At 39.0% G+C, this 15,531-nt stretch overlaps 1 protein-coding gene across 7 annotated transcripts in view; it reads left to right on the top strand.

Annotated features, from left to right (window-relative positions):
- Nucleotides 1-15,531, top strand: part of APH1B (aph-1 homolog B, gamma-secretase subunit) — a 138,683-nt gene that overhangs the window by 33,984 nt on the left and 89,168 nt on the right. For 6 of the 7 annotated variants that reach the window (XM_023255250.2, XM_023255249.2, XM_023255247.2 and 3 more), the window contains exon 6: nucleotides 4,284-4,478. In XM_023255250.2, coding sequence (XP_023111018.1) covers nucleotides 4,284-4,451 — 168 coding nt within the window. In that variant the 3' untranslated portion in view covers nucleotides 4,452-4,478. Of the gene's footprint in view, nucleotides 1-4,283; nucleotides 7,821-15,531 lie in introns of those variants that run through there. The other variant, XM_023255251.2, reaches the window with a different exon arrangement.

Here is a 15,531-nt window from a genome sequence, read left to right as displayed (position 1 = left end):
TTCATCTATTTTGAGTTTATTTTTGTGAATGGTGTAAGTTAGTGGTCTAGTTTCATTCTTCTGCATGTTGCTGTCCAACTCTCCCAGCACCATTCGTTAAAGAGACTGTCTTTTTTCCATCGGATAATTCTGTTTTTTTGAGAGCAAGAGAAAGAACAGGCATACACACGTGAGTGGGGGAGGGGGTGAGAGAGAGAGAGAGAGAGAGAGAGAGAGAGAGAGAGAGAGAGAGAGCGCGCGCGCATGTGAGCAAGGGAGGGGCAGAGAGAGAGAGGGGGAGATAGAAAATCCCAAGCAGGCTCCATGCTGTCAGCGCAGAGCCCAACTCAGGGCTCGATCACACAAATTGTGAGATTATGACCTGAGCTGAAATCAAGTCAGACGCTCAACTGACTGAGTCACCCAGGCGCCCCTGGATAATTCTTTTGTGAAGTGCCTATTCAAATCTTTTGCCTATAAATCATTTTGATTTTTAGGAGTTCTCTTTATGTTCTCTGACAAAACGTCTTTGTCAGATATACATATTGTAAATAACTTCTCCTGTACTGTGGTTTATCTTTATCTCCTCATACTGTTGTCTTTTTTTATAAGCAAAGTTCCTCATTCTAATTAGTTTAATCAGTTTTTCTTTATGGTTTGCAGTTTTTGTGTTCTGTTCAATAAATACTAACCTATCTGAATTTCAAGTTTTAAAATTTGTTTATTTTACTCATTGGTGTATTCTAATTTTTTGCAACAATCACAGCTGCTTTTGTAATTGTTTAAAAGAGAAAAAAATTTAAAGAAACTAAAAAGAAATACAAAAGAGCTTAGCACCCTGTAAAATAAGTTAAAATTCAGTGGATTTGAGGTAAAGAATTATTCTGAAGAATCCAGAAAATGCTCAATGCCTGTCATACCCACCAATGCCTCTTGAGAAAAGCACTTTTTTCTGCATAAGTAGCTACCTGCAAAATCAGCCCATTTTCCTGGCCAGAGCTGATAGGTGGGGTCATGTACAGGCATGGTGAGGGTAAGGACAGTGAGGAGCTGTGGAGGCACTTCCCCTGAAGCCCCTTATTGGCAAAGGGGTATGGTGGCAAGTTGACCCAATCAGATTCTCTCCTTTGGTACGTGTAAGTGCTGGCTTACGTGGGAACCCATCTCCTTATCTTACCCTGGCCCAGTAAAGGAAGTATCCCTCTTTCTGTCAAAGGCCAGTCCCTCCTCCTGGCCACCAGATCCAGTTCTCGTTTAAGGACTTCGCTCCTCTGATTGTGCCCTTTATCCCATACCACCAGCTTTTCCCTCTTTTCATCAACATACAGACATATCTTTTTGATTTTTTTTTTTTTTTAGAGAGCATAAGCAGGGGAGTGAGGTGGGGGGGGGGTGGAGAGAGAGAGAGAGAGAGAGACAATATCTTAGGTAGGCTCCATGCTTAGCTCAGAGCCCAATGCAGGGTTCCATCCCATAACTCTGGAATCATGACCTGACCCGAAATCAAGAGTCGGACGCTCAACCACTTGAGCTACCCAAATGCCCCCATATAGACATATCTTTAAAAAAAAAAACAAAAACCTCTCCTCTTGCCTTTCCCCCTCCTAGCCTTCACTCCTTTTTTTTCTCTTCCACATCACAGCCAAATTTCTCAGAGTTACGTCCACTAATTTTGTCTCCACTTCTTCACCTCTCCTGCTTCTAATCCAGTCTGGCTTCTGCTCAACCACCTTCTTTGTTGTTGTTGTTGTTGTTGTTGTTGTTGTTGTTGTTGTTCTTAAAATTTTTTTTAACATTTATTTACTTTTGAGAGAGAGAGAGTGAGCACAAGTAGGGGAGGGGCAGAGAGAGGGAGACAGAGGATCTGAAGCAGGCTCTGTGCTGTGAGCACAGAGAATGATGCTGGGCTGGAACTCATCCAGCATCCCAGCTGGAGCCACCCAGGTGCTCCTCAGCCACTCTTCCAAGATTGCACTTGTCAAGGTCAAAACAGACTTTCGTTTCTCCAAATCTGATGGACATTGGTGTTTTGGGTTTTTTTTGTTTTGTTTTTTTCATTTCAGCAGCCTTTAAAAGAGTTCACCCCCTGTGAAACATTTTCCTCTTTTGACTGCTATATCACACTGTCCTGATTTTTCTTTTACCTCACTGTTTGCTCTTCTCAGACCCTTTTGCTGACTCTCTCAGTACGAGTCAAGCTCACAGATTGGGGTACCTGGGTGGCTCAGTCGGTTGAATGTCCGACTTTGGCTCAGGTCATGATCCCGTGCTTCATGGGTTCGAGCCCCGTGTCGGGCTCTGTGCTGATGGCTCGGAGCCTGGAGCCTGCTTCAGATTCTGTGTCTCCCTCTCTGGCTGCCCCTCTCCTGCTTGCACTCTGTCTCTCTGTCTCCCAAAAATAAATAAACATTAAAAAAAATGTAAACAACAAAAAAAGTCAAGCTAGTAGAAAGGTGTTGACACTTTTAATTTGCTCCTATAATACTAAGCAGCACAAACAATCTATAAATGTTCTCAGGGCTTATTCTTCTCCTTTCTCTTCTTTCTACAGTAGCTCCCTGAGTAGAGACATGGCTTTAAATACCATCTATGGGGGTGCCTGGATGGCTCAGTCAGTTGAGTATCTGACTCTTGATTTCAGCTCAGGTTATGATCCCAGGGTCATGGAATTGAGCCCCATATTGGGCTCTGCACTGGGTATGGGTCCTGCTTAAGATATTCTCTCTCTCTCTCTCTCTCTCTCTCTCTCTCTCTCTCTCTCTCTCTCACTCACACACACACACACACACACACACACACACACACACACATACACAGACATTCTCTCTCTGTCTCTTTTTTAGAGAGAACTCTAAAAAATAATAATAAAATAAAAATAAGTTAAAATTTAAAAAATTTTTAAACTTTATGCTTATGGACTGTGCTTTGGTATTCCTCTTTCTAGCCTAGGCCTCTCCTCTGAGCCCCATGCTCATATACCTAATGTTTACCTGACATTCCGTCCTTTGAAATCTCACAGGCATTTCACTCTTAGCGTGTCCTTATTGGACTTGATTCTTATCCATCATTTCGAGCCTGGTCTTCCTCAAGTCTTTGTCATCTCCTTAAATAGCACCATCATTTACCAAGAGCCAGAAACCTGGAAGTCATTTTGGCCTCCCCCTTTCCCTCACATTGCATCCATCAGCAAGTCCTGTCAGTTCATACTGCCCACTCTCTCCATCTCTACTGCCACCACCCTGATTTCATCAACCAGTGCAGAATCTTCCCAATGAGTCTCCCTGCTTTCACAATTGCTTCCTTTAATCCATTCTCTGCAGTTTTAAACAACTAAGCCAAGTCATTCAGCCCCTCCACGTAAGCCTGTTCTGTGACCCTCTGTTGCACTGAGGATAAAATTTACACTCCTTACCCATATGCTACATAGCTGGTCCCTGCCTTCCTCTCTGATGCCTCATCTCTTGTGCTGCCTCTCCATCCCTACACATCAGTCATAGCCCTCTCTCAGGTTCTCAGCTGCCCCAAACTCTTTGCTTTACTGTCATTCCCTCCCTCAGTCTACATGAGGCTGGCACTCTCCTCCCAACTATGTGTCTCACTTTACGTGCCACTTACTCAGGACCTCCCCTGAGCAACCTCAATAGACCACCTTATTCTTACTTATCCTGGCACCATCACAATTAGAATTATTCTGTCTAGCATTCATCACAATGTGTAATTATTTAATTCATTTATTTGTTCTTTCATTACTTGTCTCTCTTCCTAGCATATAAGCTCCAGTAGGTAGATACTTTGGTCTTCACTGTTGTGTAACAGAGTACCTCTTGGCTTTTCATCATTGTTTTTTAAATAAACTTTTGGAAGGCTCAGCAATTATGCAGCCGAAAAAGAAATGCTGTGCCCTCTTGTTCCCTTAAATACTAAAGGTTCATACTAAAGTAACTTGGACGTGTCCTACTTCCTTGCAAATATTAAGAGCCAGCTAACACAGAAATTATTATAAACTGGGCCCAGATTATATAACATGTATCTTCTCTTGGGTATTCCATTAGATGCTGACTTCTAATTACCCTCTAGGTTTGGCATTTGAATATTGCAAAGCGCACACCTATGGGTTAGCGTCTGTTGACTAGGTTAGTTCTGTCCGTCTTTGTGGAACTCCGCAATACATGACATACATCATATGTCTGTTGAAACACACCCCAGCTGTTGAAAGTATCCTAGATTTTCCTTTATCTTTGGTTACTCTACATGTTTAATCAGCTCGCTGTTATTACCCAAACTGCTTTATTTTCCTTTTGCAGACCTTCATAAGTCCTCATTATGGAATAAATTTGGTGTCAACATATATAATTGTGGTACTCATGGGCATTTGGGCATTCTTTGTTGCTGGCGGCAGCTGCCGAAGCCTGAAACTGTGCCTCCTCTGCCAAGACAAGGACTTCCTCCTTTTCAATCAGCGTTCCAGATAACCTCTGACAACCAGCACCTGCCAAACAGTAAGCTGCATCTTTAGAGGAAGCACAACTGTGCCTTTTTCTAAAAATTCCTTTTCCTGGTGGGATTTAGAAAAAACAAAACCCTCTAGATAAATAAAATATGACTTCATGCAACAGCTCTCTGGAAGGATACAGCAGTGGATGTACACATCCTGGCTGCACATTAGAATCGAATCCCTTGGGGAAGCGTAAAGAATATTGATATCTGGGCTTCACCCTCCACATATAATTGGTCTGGGCATTTGGTCATTTTTAAAAGCTTTTCCCAGGTGACTCTGATGTGCAGCCAGGTTGATAATCATCACTGTCCAGATAAGAACTTTCTGAGAACACCATAAATGAATAAAAGTCCGATGTTTAGCCGTCTCTCAACTCAGCTTGTGCTGAGCAGGTAAATCTCTGACTGTCAGATCCTGCTTAGCCTTTGTCTTTTTAAGTTACGAAGTCACAAAACGCTAAAGGGCTCTCACCCCTGTGAACTTTTCATGTTCTTTATTATACCCTAAATTTATGAGAACATGGTAGGTTGTGCTTCTAAATGCAATAGTAAATTGCACTGACTTACTATGATAATTTAGCCAAAGTAAGCTAGTGATTAACAAGCTGCATTTTTCCTGTAGTTTTACATTCTGGATTCTGCTTTTTGAGGCATTACTTTGTTCGTGAGCGTAGATTCAGTTTCTTTACCTAAAAATCAATTATTTTCTGATTTCTGGGAAAGTATTATAAACCAAGAATTTTTGTGCAACTTCCGTAAATCTTTCCTGGGTTTAAGGCTTTTCGTGAGCTGTGCCCCGAGGCAGTGTTTACCAGCCGAGTGCTAGCAACCAGCTGGGCTAGTTGGGGTGAAGTCCATTGTTCTGTCTCTGAGTAGTTCTGCAGGTTGCTGAGTGATGTACCCTGGGACACGCTTCACTAGAGCTGGGGAAAGTTCAAAAGCATGAGGACAACAAGCCAGTAGAATGATGTTGACACTTTAAATTTGCTCCTGTGATACTAACCAGTACTTCCTCCTCCTCACCAAGTGATGTAGTGCAGAATTAGAAATAGGTCTTAAACTGCCAAATCGATGCTTTTACAGAATCCGTATAATCTTTAGAGCTAGCAAATGTCTCTGGGTTTTAGTAGCAGATACAACACTCCCTTTATAGGAATACCCAAGGTGTTCAGCTTCTGAGCAGCCCTTTTGATTTCCTTTATAAAGAGGAAATGCCAGTGAATTGTGCCTTTACTAACTAGAAATTCCTCCCAGTTAATGGCTTTTAGAGAGTGGATGGTGTGAAATGAAAATTCCCTACACATTAAAGTGATCAGCTCAATGGATCCCATATGTGCAGTAGAACACCCAAAAGAAATGGGAGCAGCAGTGAGAGAGAGCTCACCAGTGCCATGGCAGATGGGAGAGTTGAACGGTACTGTGATGGGAAAGAATAACGAACATGTCTAACGTGGAAATGTGGCCAGTGTTTTGGGCTAGCCACACATCATTCCAGGGGCCAGACCTTTCACACGAACTAGATCTTTCTCGGTGAAATCTCCGCCCATGTTTAAATTATGAGAATTTCTCAATCTGGGGACTCAAGAGAAATAGGATTTCTAGCAAGGCTGTAAACAGTCTCATAGCAATTACAGTTATTACCCTAAAGTTCACTTCACAACACTAATACCGACGCTTCCACTGGAGTTTGCAGTTTTCCCCCTTTATACAAAGTTTTCCTTAGATGAAAAGAGCCACAGGAAGAGTCAAAGGCATAGAGACTGAGCAGTGAAATTTACTGTGCAGAGTTACGGGAAACAGGATACCCACTGAACTGCCCTTTATTCCTATAGGAATGTGGTGTTCTTTGATGAACAGAATAAGAAAAATACATAGTTGGTTATTAGTATTGACTTACACATCTCTTAAATGGATAGTCTGATAAAATATTTGATCTGTAAAGTATTGAAAAATCCGAGAATATTAGTCGTACACATTCCTGCCCTTTGAGGATATCCTCTGTGCTTTAATAGTTTAATATTAAGTAAAGAAGCTGGGATATGGTACAATCTTATTTATAAAAATTTCTCAGGCCAGAGGAAAATTTTCTTTGATGCTAAGACTCTTGTCTGAGGAAATTATTTTTGACTCCCTATGAGTAAAGGAACTTTGTAATCCTGATTTCTCTTAAAATGTGAGCATTGCCATAGTCAGCTTAGGCACTGTTGTCATGAATAGCCCTGATCTGCCTGATGCCAAGGACACCCAGAAGGAGAGGAGAGGATAGTATTCCTCTGTTGCTGTGTATATATTAAGGTGCCTTTTTTTTTTTTTAACATTTGTTATCTATGGTGAGCCTTCTGAGCCCTGATAATATTTGTAGAGGAGGTGGTATTGATATTTTGTTTTCCTCCGCACAAAGCTTTCTCAGTTTGGAAGGAAATGTGGGTTATAGAGTTAAAGTTGACCTTGGAATATGAATATTGTTGCAGTGCTTGACTATTTTGCCATGTGATTAATAGAGATTGGTTTTGTTGCTCTCTAATAAATTTGTATTTATTTTGTATTCATTTAAGTCAGTAGTTGTAACTGCAGAAGTTTTGTTACCTCAATCCTGGCCCACCTGGCTGGTCATATAGTAAGTAGCAGTTTCTTTTAGAGCATCTAATGAAAACATGGCTGAAAGGAAGAAATGATGATAATGGCAGATTGTCTAGAAAATGGTTTTTGTTCTCAATGTTAATTTTTTATTTTAAATCACACTTTGGTGTTTGCTGAGAGTGGTAGATTCACATCAAAAATATTAGGTGTTCTTATCCATAGAGTTGGTGCAGTATAAGCAGTTGTTGACAGAAGCTTCCTCTTACCTGCTACTCCTCCCACTTCCCAGTCACCTCATACTAGCGCCAAGACAGGGATTAGCTGTCATTATGGGCCTGAGGGCTCCAGGGAGGCCAGGGTGGCGGCCTGTCTTGAGCAGCGGCAGCCTGATCCCCAGGAAGAGCTCCTTGAAGGTGCTAGCTTTCGTTAGCTGTTTCTTAGGCCCTGCTATTCCTAACTCTGGGTGGACCAAGTAGGTATCACAACAAACCAATTTTAAAGTGCTTTGCTTAGAGCATTTTGTTTAGATTGCAGTGTTTACAGTTCTTATTTAATACAAGGCTTTACTTCTATTAAATTCTAGTGTTTAGAGAGGTGGGGTACTGTATGTATCATTTTATGTAAGTATGCAATATGTATCATTTTATATAAGTTACGCCGTTATGTATCCTTGTAATGTCAGGCCTTGCGTTCAGTACACAATGCAATAGACTCTTTGCAGACCTGTATTTTTCAGTGAACAATAAAAATATTGTTTGGCACTATTCATTTCCCATGTTTCCTCTTTTTGGAGTAGTGTATCCTTCAGTGTGTGTTGTTACAGTTTTTGTCTCTTATAAAACTTGGCTGTATATTTTGTTGTTTATGACTGGTCAGCTCTGAGACTTTTTAAAGAGAAATCTTTGTTACCTTAAAATTCCTAAGGCCTATTTCATTTCTGTGTGTTCAGAAACAGTTTGGTGCAGAGAAGTTCTTTGAGGTGTTCTAAACCAAGTGGAAGATTATTCTTGAAGATCCTAGAATCACCTTGAAAAATCTCCTCTAAGTAATTTTTTTAAAAAAGTTTATTTATTTTGAGAGAGAGAGAGAGAGAGAGGGAGAACATGAGCAGGAGAGGGACAGAGAGAGAGAGAGGGAGAGAGAGAGAATCCCAAGTAGGCTCTGCACTGTCAACGTGGAACCCGATGTGGGGCTTGAACTCACCAAACTGTGGATCATGACCTGAGCCTAAGTTGGACACTCACCCGACTAAGCCACCCAGGCATCCATCTTTCTAAGTAATTGTAAAACAATTAATTTATAAAACAGCATGTAATAGTGGCTAAAGATGGGAATTGGTTGACAAAGAGAGTATAGTTTACTTTCTACCCAGTGACCCTGAGCAGCCTATAGAGTCCTTATGTTTTTTTCTCTCCTCGATGTGGAGGCAGGGCAGCTGAGGGGTTGAGCTTGGCTTTCACCGTCAGACAGGCTGTGAAGAGAATTGTTATGGCCTGAAACGCAAACCATGTGATACCTGTTCACTCTGGTTTGAAATGAGGCTGCTCAGGTTTATGTTGACTGTGTTATTCTGTGAAATCACCTCAGAGACCAAGAGCTTTTTGGTTGTAACTTGTAAGCCAGTGGAAGAGATGTACATTCTGTAGGTAATAGCCCAGATTTGTGTGCAATTTTTTGACCCCTTCCCACTGAAACTGTGGCTCTAGTTTAATTGTTTGATATTTAGTTGGAACAAGGATTTCTCTGTGACCAGCCTCAACACATGAGAAACCTCCAATGGAAAGAAGTACATATTTTATCTTCATCTCATTGAAAATGTTGAATAGAAGGAGCTACTTAACTGGCTTTTGGATTTAGTCTTAGTAAAAGAATTGGGGACTTGACACATTCTAAGGCGACTGTAATTATGAGCGCGGAGCAAGTCCTGGCTTTAAGACTCAATAATACAAGGTACATGTTGCATGAGTGTGGATCTCTCTAAACCTTTCTTCGATTTTGTAGTAAACCATTCTTTTTTCAGTGCTTGAGCCAAATCAGAGATGGAGTTTGTAGTGTTTAATCAGGGCCTAGCATGCACAGAACACTGTATTAGATTCTTTAAAAAGATGGAAAAGAACAAGATGGTGGAGATCTTTGTTCTCTGGGAACATATAATCTCACCGCACAGATTAAAACACATAAATATTACTTTAAGGCAACTAAAAATGTACTACCAATTATGAAATAATACAGAATAGCTTGAGGGAAAAAAAGAGGGTACAAATATGACTATCACTACAGATCCTACGTTTATTAAATAAAAATAGAATATTATAAACAGCTTAATGCCAATAAATTAAAAACTTAGATGAAATGGACAAATAGCTTTAACAACTCACCCAAGAAGAAATTGAAAATCTTAATAACTCTTCAGACTATGATAATTATTTATTAAACCTGCACACCATATATTGAGTAACAGGAACTGAAATAGGCTTTTAGTGTAAATTTTAATCTGAGCAGAAGTTGGATTGTATTAAATGTTTGTTGCAGCTCTAAGTACCAGAGGCTTCAGATTCCTCTAGTGTCCTGTTTTGGTCTCGCCTCTTGACTTTGGGCTTCTCTATATGCTCCTTGTCAAAGGAAGTCTAAGTCTTACAGCTCTTTCAGCTATAATCCACTGTTATTATGTTGGAAACCTACTGGTGTGACAGTAAAAGACTTAAGAGAAAGAAGGTGTCCTATAATCTTAAGAATAAATTTCAATTTTGTAGTGGGCCTGCATCCTTAAACTAAGCATCTCTTAATTTTTTCCCCCCTGGGTAAGACAGGAAAGCCAAACAGGGCTAGAGTGGGAGGAATGCCTTCCCCCCAGGTAGGATAAGGCTCTTATAAGGTCTTTTTCTGTGGAGAGTAAGTCTTTGTTATGGATAACACTGAGCATAATTTACAATATTTGCTCTTACCCTTTCCCTGCCTGAGCCATAGCGGATGGACCATGAGATTGTGGTCATGTTCCTAGGGGTAAAACCTAGAAAAATGTGAGCCTCTTAAGACTGTGTGCTAGTCTTAGGGATTTCTCACTGTTAGGCTACTACACACTCAGACTGCAGCAGTTTGTTAAAATTAGCCTGTAAGTGTCCCTATCTATTTATGACTCTGGTGGCTTCTGCCCTAAGCAAGCAAATCTCAGTTGTGACTCTGCAGATTCCCGTCTTTCAAGATTTCAGGGTGGTGGCATGTCCTGAGACTCAGTTCTCTAAGAAGTGCAAAGCATTATTGATTGTTAATTGGTTTAGTGTTTTCTTGTTGTAAGGATGGGAGCGACAACTTCCAAACTTTTTACTTATTGGAACTAACCAGGATTCCCCTGTCTCTATTAAAGAAATTGAATTTGTAGTTTTCATGAGGGCAATTCCTAGAAGGCTTCATTGGAGAATTCTACCACACAGAAAGAAAAAAGGAGAAGGAAACAATACTGATTCTACACAAATGTTCTACAAAACAGAAGGATGGCACACTGTCCAGTTCATTCTATGAGCATTACCAATGATAACAAGACCAGACAAAGATATTATAAAGGAAAACAAAAATAAAAGCTACAGATCAGTATCTAACGTGTATAAACATGTAAAAATCTTCAACAGTCTTTTGGCAAATTGAATCCAGTAATATATAAAAGATAAAATGCATGTGACCAAATGGAGTTTATTCCAATAATAAAAAATTAGTTTAACATATAAATACCATTCAGTTCACCATGTTAACAGACTAAAACAAACAAACATGATCATATCAACAGATCCAAAAAAGCTTTTGACAAAATCTAAATTCCATTTTTTTAAATTAAACAACTCTCAGCAAACTAGGAATAGAAAGGGATTTCTCTGACCTGAAAAGAAGACATCTATGTAAAACCTGTATCTAAGGCCATGCCTAATGATAAAGTACTGAATGCTGTCTCCACTAAGATTGAAAACAAGGCAAGAATGTCCACATTCACCACTTTGATTGAACATTGTACTGGAGGCACAAAAAGACAAAAGGAAATAAGTCATCGATCAAAAAGGAAGAAATAAAATTTTCTTTTTTCAGATAATATGAATTATTAGTGTAGAAAATCCTAAGGAAGCTACAGAAAGGTGATTACAACTAATTAGTGAACTTAGTAGGGTCATAGGATATAAGACCAACATAGAAAAATCAATCATGTTTCTCTATACAAGCAGCAAACAATTGGAAATTGAAATTGGTTGGCTCTCTGGAACTAGTTTGCTTCTCAAACTGTAGTGAAGGGCCATTTTAAAAAAAACCTTCTAATTCATTGCAGATCAATACTTTTGTAAAATACAACAAAAATGAATTATTATGAAAATGTGATAAAACATTCAAATTACAAACCCAAAATTGTTGTTGTTAGAGTCAACAGATACAAAATTACATTCAGTAAATAAACCAAAGCAAACATAGAGGAAAAAAAGAATTACAAAAATGTATATGTTTTATTGACCATGTGCTTATAGGCAGTTAATATGGAACCAATATTATACTCAAAACTTTCTGTTCTATAATAACTGAACAAAATGTCATAATGAAAAGGATATTCTCCATGTTGAATGCCTATTTAACACACCATGAAGCTTTTTTATGTGATAAATAATCTTGTATCCTGTTTCTTAATTTACCTAGTCTATTCAAAGAATAAAGCATATTTATAGTATTTCTGTGTTTATCATACTAGTTACCAAAATATACCATAAATCTACAATAATAGATATGGATAGAAGATTCAGGAGCAGGCCAATGTGTATATGAAAATCTAGTATATAATAAAATCAGCATTTTAAATTAACAGGGGAAGAATCAGCTATTCAGTAATTGGGCTGTTTGATAATTTGATTATATTTGGGGGGAAAATGTACAGCCAGGTCTTTGACTTTTACTGTAAAACAAAATCTAAACATTAAAAATTCAAATGCAAGAAGTAAAACTAGAAAAGAACTAGAAAAAAATTAGACTACAGTTGATCCTTGAAAAATGTGGGGGGGTAGTGGTGTTGACTCCCCCGCCCCTTGCATGCAGTTGAAAAATCTGTGCATGACCTTTGACTCCCTAAAAACTCAACTACCACTAGCCTTACTGTTGACTGGAAGCCTTACTGATGACATAAATAGCCAATTATCACATTGTATGTGTTATATGTATTACATACTGTTTTCTTAAAGTAAGCTACAGAAAAGAAAATGTTATTCAAAAATTATAAGAGAATGGGAATGCAAGCTGGTGCAGCCACTCTGGAAAACACTATGGAGGTTCCTCAAAAAACTAAAAACAGAACTACCCTACAACCCAGCAATTGCACTACCAGGCATTTATCCACAGGATACAGGTGTGCTGTTTTGAAGGGACACATGCACCCCCATGTTTATAGCAATACTATAGACAATAGCCAAAGTATGGAAAGAGCCCAAATGTCCATCGATGGATGAATGGATAAAGAAGGTGTGGTATATATATATACAATGGAGTATTACTCGACAATCAAAACGAATGAAATCTTGCCATTTGCAACTGCATGGATGGAACTGGAGGGTATTAGGCTAAGTGAAATTAGAGAAAGGCAAAAATCATATGCCTTCACTCATATGAGGACTTTAAGAGACAAAATAGATGAACATAAGGAAAGGGAAACAAAAATAATATAAAAACAGGGAGGGGGACAAAACAGAAGAGACTCATAAATATGGAGAACAAACTGAGGGTTACTGGAGGGGTGGTGGGAGGGAGGATGGGCTAAATGGGTAAGGGGAATTAAGGAATCTATTTCTGAAATCATTGTTGCACTATATGCTAACTAATTTGGATGTAAATTTAAAAAAATAAAATGGAAAAAAATTATAAGAGAAAATATATTTATAGTACTGTACCATATTAACATTGTAAGTTTACATCATCTGCTTACAAGATGAATTGTCAGTACCTACATCAATATTGCCTTAAATGATACAAAACACTGTAAATGTTATATGTATTACTAACACTGGACATCAAAAATGAAAAGATAATGTGAAAAAGAAACTCATTTATTTACAGGTATAAGAACTCATGCATTGAGAAGCAGCAATATGATTGCTTTATGGTAACCATATTTTTATGTAATCAATAAGATTGCTTCATGGTAGCCTAGCCTACACTCTGATGAATTAATTGTTAGAAGATTATTATGGCTTACAGTATTACAGTCATATTCATAACACAGTATTGGAAATATTGTTGCTAAAAAAAAAAACGCTTGTGATGATAGGCTGATATGCAGTTTCTCTAATTATAAGAAGCATACTGTAATTCCTGAAAGCAAAATTATAAAACAGAAAACTAACACATTATTAACTTTATGTTAAATATCACTCACCTTATGCCTATGTGAGGATAGGCTCTCCACTCCCATACAGGTTTCACATGCAGTGCTCTACATGATGAACACTTAGGCGATGATGGTAATGGTGACACAAAATGTCTCACACAATTATTGTACAGTTGTTAGATTTTCATATGAAGACACTCACATATATACATAACACATAAGTTTGTTGGCTGTACAGCATGATTGATTATTAAGTGGAAGTGAATCACCATAAAGGTCTTCATCCTCGTCATCTTCACATTGAGTAGGCTGAGGAGGTGGAGAAAGGAAGGATCGGTCTTGCTATCTCAGGGCTGGCAGTGGTGGAAGAGGTCAAAGGGGAGGCAGGAGAGGCAGGCACACTCAGTGTCACTTTATGGAAATACATCGCAATTTCTGACTTTTTGTATTTTCATTTCTCTAAAAATGTTTCTATCCAGTATCAATTGTTTTTCCACCGTTTGTTTTAGTTTCAGTGCCTGTATCGTAGAAGGGTCCATGTTGTAGAAGTCACAAGCAGTCTTGAATAATCAGAACCCTTCTGCCAGATTGTCTAACATCCACTTGTTTTCTGGCTTCTGTGACTCCTTCTTTGTCTCCTTCCTCATCATCTGGCACTATTTCCAAAGCATTCATTTCCATCAAGTTGTCTTCTGTTCATTTTTCTGGTGTGGTGTCTATTAGCTCTTGAATTTCTCTAAGATCCTTGAAACTCTCACCCTCCACCTTTTTTTTGCTATATATAATCTCTAGGACTGGCCCTGTTGTAAATCCTTTGAAGTCATGTTTAACATCTGAGCACAGCTTTCTCCAGCAGGAATTTATTGTTCCTGGCTTGATGCTTTCATGGCTTTTTCTATAACAATGATTGAATCTTCGATGATGTGATCCTTCCCGACTTTCATAATGTTTTCCCTTTCAGGGTTCTTTTCCATAGTGTTGACAATCCTTTCCATAGAGTGTTATGTATAATGAACCCTAAAGGTCTTAATGACCCCCTGATCTAGAGACTGAATTAGAGATAATTGTGTTTGTGGGTAAGTAAACCACTTTGATGCCTTCTGTGTTGAGCTCATGGAGTTCTGGGTGAGTAGGGACATTGTCCAGTATCATAAGAACTTTAAAAGGCAGTCACTTACTAGAGATCCTGTCTGGCTCAGTAGGAACAGCATGCAGTTCTTGATCTTGGGGTGGTGAGTTCAAGCCCCACATTGGGTGTAGAGATTACAAGAGAAAATAAACATTAAAAAAAAAAAAGCCTGGCTGTCACTTACTGGCAAGGTACTCCCTAACTTCAGGAACATTGATGGAACCAATCCAGAAAAAGAGTTCTGTTGTCCTCTTGTCGTATAACCAAAAGATTGGCACCTGGTCTTTTTTTCCCTTCAAGGCTCTGAGCTGAGTAGCATTACAGATAAGGACAACCCTGACTGCATCTGCACAGAACAGTAGAGGTAGCCTATTCCTTCCTGCCTTAAATCCTGTTGCTTAATTCTTTATTAAGAAATGCCCTTTGTGGCTTTTTCTTCCCCCCTAGAATAGGGCACTTTTGTCTGTATTAAAACCTGTTCAGGCAGATAATTCTTTTTTCAACAGTGATTTTCTTAACGGTGACTAGGAGCTCATCTGTTGCCTCTTGGTTGGCAGAAGCTGTTTCTCTTGTTATCTTGACACTTTTTAAGCCAAACCTCTTTCTAAAAGTATCAAACCACTCTGCTGGCATTAAATTTTCCAGCTTTCGATCCTTCACCTTCCTTTTGCTCTGAGTTGTCACATAATCACTTTTCTTTTTCTCAAATCATGATTAGAGTATATAGGAATGCCTTTCTTATAGCAAGCCTGCACTCACATTAAGGGTGCATTTTCAGTACAAGATAAAGGTGATTTGCAAAAAAGTGCAAGATTTTTTGCCCCTGCTGGCATAGCTGCAGTGACAGCTTTGTGAATTTTGGTTTTGTTGTTGTTGTTGTTTCCCACAATGGTCCTTACACTGGATTAATTTGCCTTGAAAAAGCAGGCAACTGCAGCTGCAGACCTCAAAGTATGGTGCAATTCCGCTTTTTCTTGTAACGTCGTGACTTCTGTTTCTTGGC

This window comes from Felis catus, chromosome B3, assembly GCF_018350175.1.
Source record: "Felis catus isolate Fca126 chromosome B3, F.catus_Fca126_mat1.0, whole genome shotgun sequence".
NCBI lineage: Eukaryota > Metazoa > Chordata > Mammalia > Carnivora > Felidae > Felis > Felis catus.
The sequence above is the reverse complement of the archived record's forward strand: the minus strand, read 5'-3'. Positions and strand labels throughout refer to the sequence as shown.